Source organism: Chiloscyllium plagiosum, unplaced genomic scaffold (assembly GCF_037043375.1).
Source record: "Chiloscyllium plagiosum isolate Xiang-an unplaced genomic scaffold, Cpla_swu_hap1 HiC_scaffold_35, whole genome shotgun sequence".
In the NCBI taxonomy this organism is placed as follows: domain Eukaryota; kingdom Metazoa; phylum Chordata; class Chondrichthyes; order Orectolobiformes; family Hemiscylliidae; genus Chiloscyllium; species Chiloscyllium plagiosum.
In genome coordinates this window covers 24752025-24763441 of record NW_028270173.1, presented here as the reverse complement: position 1 = coordinate 24763441, position 11417 = coordinate 24752025, and the positions used below count along the sequence as shown (strand labels likewise).

The window sequence follows — 11417 nt, the reverse complement described above, 5'->3', positions numbered from 1 at the left end:
GGTAATTTCTGCAAGAAATGGAACATTTAGTTTGGAAGTGTATTGTTTACACTTGCTGCACTAAACAATTTCACTCTGTGGGGCTGTGATAAAGGAACCTGTTGAAATGGTTCCTGGATCAATGCTTCCCGAAACGCCCTCAGTTGCGTAGTCCAGACAAGGAGTTTCGATAAAACGGTCTCACACACTTTAAACATGATCACAGCTCCTCTCTCCACTGATGCTACCAGACCTGCTGAGTACTTCCAGCTCATTCGTAACAGCTCTCCGTTGACTTTTCACAACCATGGCCTCCAATTCAAACCAGAAACTCCGAGAGGAATTTCTAAACTACAATCCACAATCAGGTGGTATGCGGACTAACGCATACCGACCCCGAAAACTAAGTATTCGGCTGTTCGGCAGAATGGGGCATGGGAAATCAACATTTATTAACAACTGTCTGTGTGTGGTCAAGGACACCGAGTATCGCACCGAAGCCGCTGAAGGGAATCTGCGAGGGAGTTTCACAGTTGAACTGAAGGGATACCGACTCAGCGATTATGTTGAGATTGTCGACAACATTGGAGGAAAATCGTACAGTTCCAGTGAATGTTACGAATTCTGCGCTCAGTTAGGTATATATTTTTGTCTTGTTCCTCTTTGTTGCTGTAAATGACTGAGGTTGTCAGATCAGCGGGTTACAAAACAGAAGAAGCGAAGCAGCTCAACTGGGCGTTCATCAGCAAATGGGTAATTCTCACTTTGATTATATTTCACAGATGTTCTCACTTTGTTATTTGTAGATGGGTATCGAAAAGTGGGCAAACAAGTCGGATCTGGAGGCTGGGGGAGTTATTTTTGGGACTGCGTGACATCAAGAGATGCGGACTGGCAAAACACAATGTACATCCCAATAATTGTTTACAGGTAATGGTCAGGGATTTAAACAACAGATTTATAGCAGCACACACTCTCCTGCAAAGCCATTCCTCCCCGTACACATTGACGCATACAGTCAAGATAACAACCATTGGAATATCTAGATGAGCATGTTGTACTCTAGACAGGTCTTTAACCTCTTAACGGACAAGTCGTCTTTGGAGGCTCCATATTACAAGACATAACCTGAATAATTAGATTTTTTTTAAAAAAACTATTTGACGGCAATGTATCTCCTTTTTGGACATTCCCATTCCGCGTCCCAGCTGTCTCCCTATTCCTCCAAACGAGCCGTTCTCATGCGATCTCCAGGTCTCCCACTCAGCGTGCTGCACTGGATACAATCCATGTTTTCAAACAAGAGTCGGTTTTGATAGGCGTTGGGTTGGTATCTGCCTAATTCACTGGAACAGGTTCTGAGGGGCGGACTCTGCACAAAATGACAATGTGGTGGGGCTGAGACCCGAATCCCTCTCTGGTCTCAGTAACTGGGTAGGTGGCAGACCTTTCGATAGTGGTAACTAATTGGTATTCATTTCAATTATCCTTTCTCTTCGCTCTTTCCCAATTTTCCCATCTTTTCAAAGACAAATAGGGATAGGTAATATATGCTAGCCTAGCCAGCCATACCTATGAAATAAAAAAAAGACATCGCTTCTCTCTCTCCAATGAAGGTCAACACCAATTCTTGCCCTTTCCAAATTGAATATGATAAAATCCATTCGTCTGCAGTGACCACAAATGCAGTCAACGGGCCCTGACTACAAACGATGACAATATCGTTTATTCTGTTTAAGGGATCGTTAACCAGTTGATTCTGTCAATATAATTGATTATTTTATGGAATTTATTTGCATATCTGGAGTTTTAGATGAGCAGGCAGCTGGATAGGGAGCTTAATTGGGTGAGCGAAAAAATATTCAAACTCCCAGGAGTGGGTTAATGTTTTGCTATTATGTTCAGGCAGGTTGATGGGAACCTGCTTTGCATTCATTGGTGTGTAATGAATATTCATTAACACTCCGGTCCTTGGAATTTTTGTTCACCAACACAATCTTGTGTGTAAACAGGAAACTAGTGTTCACAAGCCTGGCTATATATGTATATATGGCTGTACGAGGCTTGTGTACCTAGTGGAGTAGACTTCTTCCTCCAAGCTCTGGTGAGTACAAACTTCTCAGTTCCTTGACACCTTCATATCAAAACCATTTCTTTGCACAAACTGTTAAAATGAAAGAGTGTGAGGCTTTTGATTGGCTCATGGGAACTTGAATGATGCACAGTCTGGCTTGTTGTTAATCGCACACAAGGTGAGCAGTAAAGCCTGACTGGGCCAATGCACCCACCCAAACCACACAGCCACACAGCAGCCCTGACTGGGCCAAGCAAGTAAAGATGAATTCAAAAAGGACCTTAACTCAAAAGGTGCCTTTTCTGAATAATGGTTTATCCTATACAAGTGTTTTGTGAAAAGCTATCAAATGTACTGACCTCCACAGCCACCTCATTCCTGGGTGCTTTAATGAGTCAATGTGGCCTTTTGTTGCCATCCATAGGGAAAACAACTTCTCTTTGCTCTTAAGCAGTCTTTAGATGAATATCTAGGGAAGCATTACTAATCACAGTGCCATATTTTCCCTGTTCTCTGATATCTCCAGGGCTGTTTGGCAATGACAGTAGATAAATGGGTTGTGGGATTTGAAGCATGACACCCTGATGTTGAAGGCAAAAGTGGGTACTGCAGATGCTGGAGATCAGAGTCAAGAATAGAGTGGTGCTGGAAAAGCACAGCAGGTCAGGCAGCATCCGAGGAGAAGGAAAATCAACGTTTCGGACAAAAGCCCTTCATCAGGAATGAGGCAGGGAACTTCTGCAGTGGAGAGATAAATGGTGTGGGGGGGGGGGGCTGGGGAGAAGGTAGCTAAGAGTACAATAGGTGGATGGAGGTGATAGGTCGGAGAGGAGAGTGGAGAGGATAGGTGGGAAGGAAGATTGGCAGATAGGTCAGGTCATGAGGCTGGTGCTGAGCTGGCAGGTTGGAAGTGGAGTAAGGTAGGGGGAGGGGAAATGAAGAAACTGGTGAGATCCACATTGATGCCCTGGGGTTGAAGTGTTCTGAGGCGAAAGATGAGGCATTCATCTCCAGACATTGGGTGGTGAGGGAGTTGTGGTGGAAGAGGTCCAGAACCTGCATGTCCTTGGCAAAGTGGGAGGGGAGTTCAAATGTTGGGCCATGGGGTGGTGGGGTTGATTGGTGCAAGTGTCCCAGAGATGTTCCCTACAGTGCTTTGCGAGGAGGCATCCAGTCTCCCCAATGTAGAGGAGACCACATCGGGAGCAACAGATACAATAAATGACATTGGTGGATGTGCAGATGAAACTTTGATGGATTTAGAAGGTTCCTTTGGAGCCTTGGGTGGAGGTGAGAGGGGAGGTGTGGATGCAGGTTGTGCAATTCCTGTGGTGGCAGGGGAAGGTGCCAGGAGGGGAGGGTGGGTTGTAGGGGAGGCATGGACCTGACCAGGTAGTCATGGAGGGAACGGTCTTTGTGGAAAGTGGATAGAGGTGAGAGGAAAATATATCCCTGGTGGGTGGGGTCCATTTGTAGTTGGCAGAAATGTTGGCAGATGATGCGGTTTATGCGGAGGTTGGTCGGGTGGAAAGTGAGGACCGGGGGTTTCTGACCTTGCTGCGGTTGGAAGGGTGGGGTTTCTGGGCGGAGGTGCGGGCTGTGGATAGATGCGTTGGAGGGCATCTCCAACCATGTGTAAAGAAGGAGGCCATCTGTTATGTTCTGTAGTTGAACTGGTCCTCCTGGGAGCAGATACAGCGGAGGTGGAGGAATTGGGAATATGGGATAGTATTTCTGCAGGAGGTAGCATGGGAAGATGTGTAATCCAGTTAACTGCGAGAGTCAGTGGGTTTGTAAACAATGTCAGTATTAAGTGGGTCGTTATTGATGGAGATAGAGATGTCCAGGAAGAGGAGGGAGATGTCAGAGATGGTCCAGATGAATTTAAGGTCAGGGTGGAATGTGTTGGTGAAGTTGATGAACTGCTCAACCTCCTCTTGGGAGCATGAGGTGGCGCTGATGCAGTCATCAATGTAGTGGAGGAAGAGGTGAGGAGTCGTGCCGTGTAACTGTGGAAGATGGACAGTTCTACATAGCCAACAAAGAGACAGGCATAGCTGGGGTCCTTGTGGGTGCCCATGGCTACCCCTTCCAGTAAGACCATTCCCTCTGTGACTACCTGGTCAGGTCCATGCCTCCCCAACAATCCACCCTCCCCTCCTGGCACCTTCCCCTGCCTCCGCTGGAATTGTAAAACCTGTGCCCACAGCTCCCGCCTCACCTCCATCCAAGGGCCCAAAGGAGCCTTCCACATTCATCAAAGTTTTACCTGCACACCCACCAATATCATTTGTTGTATCCGTTGCTCTCGATGCGGTCTCCTTTACATTGGGGAAACTGTACGCCTTCTCACAGAATGCTGTCGGGAACATCTCTGCAACACCCGAACCAATCAACCCCACCGCTCCATGGCCAAACATTTCAACTCCCCCTCCCACTCTGCTGAGGACATGCAGGTCCTGGGCCTCTTCCACCGCAACTCCCTCACCACCCAATGCTGGAGGAAGAACGTCTCATCTTCCGCCTCGGAACTCTTCAACCCCAGGGCATCAATGTGGACTTCACCAGTTTTGTCATTTCCACTCCCCCACCTTACCCCAGTTCCAACCTGCCAGCTCAGCACCATCCTCATGACCGGTCCTACCTGCCAATCTTTCTTCCCTCCTATCCACTCCACCCTCCTCTCCGACCTACCACCTTCATCTCCATCTCCATCCACCTATTGTACTCTTAGCTATCTTCTCCACAGCCCCATTCCCACCCCCACCCCCCATTTATCTCTTGACCCGAAGGCTCCCTGCCTCATTCCTGATGAAGGACTTTTGCCCGAAACGTCGATTTTCCAGCTCCTCGGATGCTGCCTGATCTGCTGTGTTTATCCAGCATCACTCTAATCTTGACTCTGATGTTGAAGTCCAGCATGACCCAGCAGGCTTCAGAACTGTCTGCTGATGTAATTTCATGCTTAATCTGTGCAAGCAAATGTAAGGAGCTGAGAAGAATATAATTGCACAGAAAAACCCAAATTGCCATTGAGTGGAAAGCCCTCTCGCTTTTATGCCTACCTCCACATTTAATCTCAAAAAGAAAATTTCGCTCCTTATAACTGGCTGTGAAAGGATCACAGGTAACTCATTATCTTTTGCAGAGGAGACTTTCCATCTTTCGAAAGGGAGAAACCAATGATAAAGCCGTTAATTGACTATGCACGCAATATTACTGGTAGGTTTATGATGATTATTTTTGCCAGTAAATTAGTTATTACGTGAGGACCATACGAAATGATGTGGTAGAGCAGACAGGAAGGCATTGCTGCTGCTGTTACCTCACAGGATTCAGTGGTCTAAGTACTATATTTAAAGAGCATCCAGGTAGAGAGTCATCTCCCGAAAGCCAGGACCACAATTCTTGTCTGAGAGGAGGTTATGGGAACTGCAACTACTGCCATCCTCTCTCTTCATCTGCCACCTGGTGATCTCTGGAGCTGGCTACATCCCATATAAAAATGGACAAATGTTTATGCATAGAGAAAGAGTGATCCCATGGTTCAATAAAGCTTGGGAATGTCTGGGAATGGCTAGCAGTTCTGTTTCCCTGTTTCTCCTCCGCACCTTTGACCAATGAGTGGGCCTATAGTTAACATCAATTATACACTGGTCTCCACCTACCTCATTTAACTCCATCCTAAAACTTAATTGTGATAACTCTCACCTACGAAGCCATATCTGTAGAAACTTAGGCTGACTCAGAAAGAAGATGACATCACCCCTGGCCCCTCATGCAAAAAAATAATTTTTTCTTCATCACTACTGACCATCAATATGTACCCTTGTTCTTTCACAACCCCTAGCTGCCCAATTATTAATTATCCAATGACCCTTGAGACTTCCCAATGCAGTAGAACTGACCTCTTGATGTGTTATCCAACACTTTGAATGTCCCTCTATCATCCTATGTCTTTCCATTTCAACATGAACTTCAGAACTCACTATTGACCTTCCTTAAATAACCACTGATTTGCTCACACCATGCTGGTCTGACCATTTTTGACATTGCCATTTCCTGTGTATCTTCCTCCCTCTATCCACCATGAGGTTTTTCAGGTCAGTCCCACACTCCCCTCGGCAATTGTGCCCCCTTCCCCTTTGATTGCCACCGCACATTCACCATCATCAATGCCTCTGAGTATAAAAGGCCAATAGTCCATTCCAATGTCAATTTGATAGATCCATCTAACAGTTGGGAAACTAATTTATTGATGGGTTATGAGCATCATTGCTATCAGCAAATTGAGTGACTCTGGCTTTGGTCTGTTCATCTAATCCTCTTGCGTAAATTATAAGAAGTTGAGCGCCTAGCACTAATCTATGTGACACACCACTTCCTACATCTAGTCAACCAGAAAATGACCTGTGCCTATTCTCTGTTTCTTGTTAGCTACCCAATCTTCTGTCCTCACTATTATATTACACCAAGGAGTTAGGCTGTGGGTTTGGTTATTTGTTGAGGTCCCAGATAATCCTTTGTCTCCAGTGCACCAGTTTGCACTTCCTGCAAGATACACTGCAAAACACTTTAAAGCTGAAGGTATTGGAAAAATATCTAACTCCTACTGCAAGATGCACTGATTCAGCAAGATTTTATATAAGAGACTAAAATTTACTGCAGTGAGTCATGGATAATGATAGAGCATGGAAACAGACTGTATGGTCCAACTATCCACGCTGACTATGTTGCCAAACTAAATGAGTCCCACTTGCTTTCATTTGCCCCATATCCTTCCAAAGCTTTCGTATTCTTGTATTTATCCAAATGCCCTTGAGCTGTGGAAGCACCACTTCCACTGGCAGTTTATTCCACACACAAACTGCTGTGTGTAAAAGTGTTGCCCCTCATTTTCTTTTTAAATCTTTCTCCTCTCACCTTAAAAATATGCAAACTACTTTAAAACTCCACCGTTCTCAGGGAAAAATCCTTATCTCTGCCCCTCATGATTTTGTAAACCTCTATAAGATCACCCCTCCTCCAGTGAGATACATCTCAGCCTATCCAGCCTATTTTTATAACTCAAGCCCTTCATTCCTGGCAATGTCCTGGTAAAGATTTGCTAAGCCCTGTCCAACTTAGTAACATCCTTCCTCAGTAGAACTGCACACCGTACTCCAGAAAACGCCTCACCAATGCCCTATACAACCTCAATATGACGACCCAACTCCTATACTCAAAGGTCTGAGCAATGAAGGCAATTCTGTTAAATACTTTCTTAACCACCTTTCTACCTGTGATACCAATTTCAAAGAATTGTGCACCTGAACCCATCGGTTTATCCGTTGTACAACACTACCCAGGGCCCTCCTTTAATTTAATGAGTCCTGCTCTTGTTTGTCTTACCAAAATGCAAGACCTCATATTATCCAAGTTAAACTCCATCGGCCACTCCTCATCCCATTGATTTAACTGATCAAGATCTAGCAAGTTTTGGGAAGATTTGTAGCTCAGGTTGAGGTCTGGATGTAGGTTTGCTCACTGAGCTGGAAGGTTCGCTTTCAGACGTTTCATCACCCTATTAGGTAACATTTTTAGTGAGCCTCCAGATGAAGCACTGCTGATGATTCCTGCTTTCTATTTATATATTTGGGTGCTGTTATTTCTGTTGGTGATGTCATTTTCTGTGGTGATGTTGTTTTCTGCTCTTTTTCTCAGGGGGTGGTAGTTGGGGGATAACTTGATGTCTTTATTTCTTTATCGATATAATCAATCTCAATCTCTTTATAATCTTAAATAACCTTCTTCACTCACCACTATAGCACCAATTTTGGTGTGCATCTGCCATTTGTTACATTTCTCTTGCCAAATTAATTTTCCGTTTACCTCGAAAATGTCCAAGTCCCTGCCCTAACTCAAAAATTAAACTGCTTTGGTTTAATCACCAACTTTATCACCAACTCTTAATTGTTACTGGTTCAAAACTTCACAATGTGGACAACAGCATTTCAAGAATGCAACACAGCACCAGATTCATGAGAGAAATTCGAGATGTGTAAAAACTGTTCTGATTTGGAGATGCTGCTGTTGGACTGGGGTGTACAAAGGTAAAAATCAATGACTGCAGATGCTGGAAACCAGATTCTGGTTTAGAGTCGTGCTGGAAAAGCACAGCAGTTCAAGCAGCACCCGAGGAGCAGGAAAATCAACATTTTGGGCAAAAGCCCTTCATCAGGAATACAGGCAGCTTGCCTGAAGGGTGGAGAGATAAATGAGAGGAGGGTGGGGGTGGGGAGAAAGTACTGCTCCTCGGATGGTGCCTGAACTGCTGTGCTTTTCTAGCACCGCTCTAATCCAGAAGTTAAAAATCGCACAATACCAGGGTCATAGTCCAACAGGTTTAATTGGAAGCACACTAACTTTCGGAGCACCATTCCTTCATGACAATCACCTGATGAAGGAGCGGCACTCCAAAAGCTAGTGTGCTTCCGATTAAACTTGTTGGACTATAACCTGGTGTTGTGTGATTTTTAACTTTGTAAAAACTGTTGATCTTGACCAGCAATATACACACCAAAGGAATGAATATATATGGAATAAATAACACAGAACATCCTACCAATCAATAGACATCCACAAAATCTGATCTGTGCAGAAGTGTCTCTTGATGAAAACGTCTGGATTGCTGAATGTATATTCAGAACCAAATGAAGTTAAAAAATGACATTTTTTTATATTTTCTTAAACTTTTCTGCAGGAATGTGGCCAATAATTGTTGTAACTCATGCAACAGAAATCGGAAATTTCAATGTAAAAGCAATTTTTCAGTCACTGCATTGTCCTGATGTTTTCCTCCTGAACAACTATTATTGCAAGGGTGACCAAAAGGTTCCAGTAGAACGGGATGAAGAAACTGATGAAATGATACTGAAGATTCTACTCCAATGTTTGAAACGTGCAGGAGAGGTAATGGAATCAATCACTACACCATACAAACCTGCAAAGTTTAACTGAATACACATATTTCTGGCAAGGTAAAGGATTGTAGCTGCAATTAATCCAACTTTTATTTACTTTTTGAAAATTGTGTTGAAAATTAAAGGTGTTTCTTTCAATTTAGCAATCATTTCTAAACTTTGTATTCTGGCTTTTTTGATGTAGGTTTTCAAAAATGCTTTTTACTAATATTCAAAGAATATTTAACAAGAGTAAGAAAAAGAGTAATTGTCAAATCTTGTCTTGCAAAATAAAGTGGAACAACTGTTGTAGTGAACGGTCACAAGCGTTAGATTAGTGATGGACAGAAATAAAAACAATTGAAAACGTTAAGTTCCAAACTTGAAGAGGGCTGGTGGAGATCTCAGCAGTGCAAAATGGAACAAAGATTGACAAGAAATAATGAAACCAAATAATGGCTCTAAGATGGAGATAATACAAGTATAGACTAAGTTGATTCGAAAATGATCGGAAAAGCAGAGACCAAAGCCAAGCTCCAAAAAGAGAAAGAGAATGTGATGAAAGAAAAAGGGTGAAATGACGCATGTCAGATAAATTCTTAAAGCAAGAATCAGGCCAAATACATTAAGATGAAAAGGGGCATGATAAGTAAAATACAACTGGTAGATTAAGAAGCACATAGTAAGAAGTAAAATGTGTACATTAGAGATAAAGTGAATGACTCTTAGGCGATGAAATATTTAGTAAGGCCATTGCATTGGTGTTTACTCAGGAAGAGAATGCTGATTAAGTAAAAGTAGAAGTGGAGGTTGTACAGGTAATGGATCAGCTGAAAATTGGGAAGGAGATGGTACTGAAACAACTGGACATTCTCAGAGTGGGTCAGTCATCTAGACCAGCTGATTTTGATTTTAGTGTGGGTGGAGATAGTGGAAATACAGTCCATATTTTCTCCTTTTCCCTAGTTATGGGAGAGGCATCAGAATTTGAAAAGTGGCAAAAGTGACACACTCATTTCAAGAAAGTAAGTGAGGACATTCCAATAAGTACAGACTGATCAGTTTTACATGAATGATAAATAAAAGCTTAGAAGTAATAGTCAGGAACTAAAAAAAAACAAGCATTAGAAGAGTTTGATGTTGCTGGGGATGGTGTGTTTAGAAGAGGGATATTTGATCTTCTGGAAATATACAAAATAATGAAGGGGTTTCACAAAGTACATGCAGAGAGAATATTCCCCCATGATGGAATCTCAAGAAAGGGAACATAGTTCCAGAATAAGGGTTCAGCTATTTCATATGGATCTGAGAGTGATCATGAATTCTTACAAAATTTCTACTCAGAGAAATGTAAGGTAATAGTGATATATCTGATCCATAAGCAAGATTAGAATATTCTATTAGAACTGGAATCTCAGATTTCTGATGAATTTTATGACAGGTAACATTTTCTTTGGTTACAGCAACACTGTTGATGAAAGATCAATTCAGTTTAATATTTAATTGCATGAGGGATTTTCTCTTTTCATTAAAAACACACCCTTCTTCTGCAAACGTAGGCTCTGCTTCTTTGCTATACTTGACAAAGGATATCTTATTTACTTACGTCTTGATTGAGATGAAGATTTAAGCAGATTTGGATTTTGTTTTGTGGAAGAATGCACTGCATTCGATTCTACTCACAATTCCTCAGACAATATCTGCGTTTGATGAAGCAAGAGCTGGATAAGTAGCAAGTAATCATGCCATATGAATGCCAGGCAATGATCATCTGCAATGAGATGAAATTTAAGCTTCCATTTGTTAACTGTTACATTTTAATTGTTATATCAATTCTCTTTAATTATACGTTGTGATGTGCAAGAATTGGGAATTCACTTTTCCTCATATTATTGGGAACAATCTGAAACTGTATTGTTTGGAATCAGAAGATGCATATTTGTAATGGAAATCTCTCCAAATAAATGCTATAATATTGTGTAAAAATTGGCTTCTGTTCCAGCTTTCAACATTTGGTTTGATGGAATTTAAGCATCTTGCTTACAGAATGTTCAAAGAAATAGTTTACATTTTTGAGCAGTTTTAAAAATAAAAATACCGTCCTAAATAGCTTTTGATTTGAATTTTCAGTTGAGCACAGTTCATATGTTATAACTGGACATGCAATGAAGATTCAGTTTCAACACTTCCAGTTTTCAGTTACCTGAATTTTTGTTAAACATCATACTGTACATTTTGAGCTGCTGTTCACCTCAGCTGATCATACTCCCATCCTCCCGTCTTGTAAAAGCCTGCACAGCCTTCTCCTTATATTCACCAGCCTTCCAGTCAGGGCCTCATTTCAAGCTTGAACAACCAGGTCAGTGGTTTCAGGTTGTTGTCTGGGACTTTAACCTTAGCTCAATCTATAATGAAACTGTCAG

At 42.4% G+C, this 11417-nt stretch overlaps 1 protein-coding gene across 1 annotated transcript; it reads left to right on the top strand.

Annotated features, from left to right (window-relative positions):
- The first annotated feature begins 278 nt into the window (after positions 1-278).
- Positions 279-10980, top strand: LOC122541379 (uncharacterized). The gene is made up of 4 exons (XM_087979403.1): positions 279-617; positions 786-909; positions 5202-5275; positions 8796-10980. The coding sequence occupies exons 1-4, from the start codon at positions 287-289 to the stop codon at positions 9050-9052; spliced, it is 786 nt and encodes a 261-aa protein (XP_087835529.1). The 5' UTR covers positions 279-286; the 3' UTR covers positions 9053-10980.
- Positions 10981-11417: the final 437 nt, after the last annotated feature.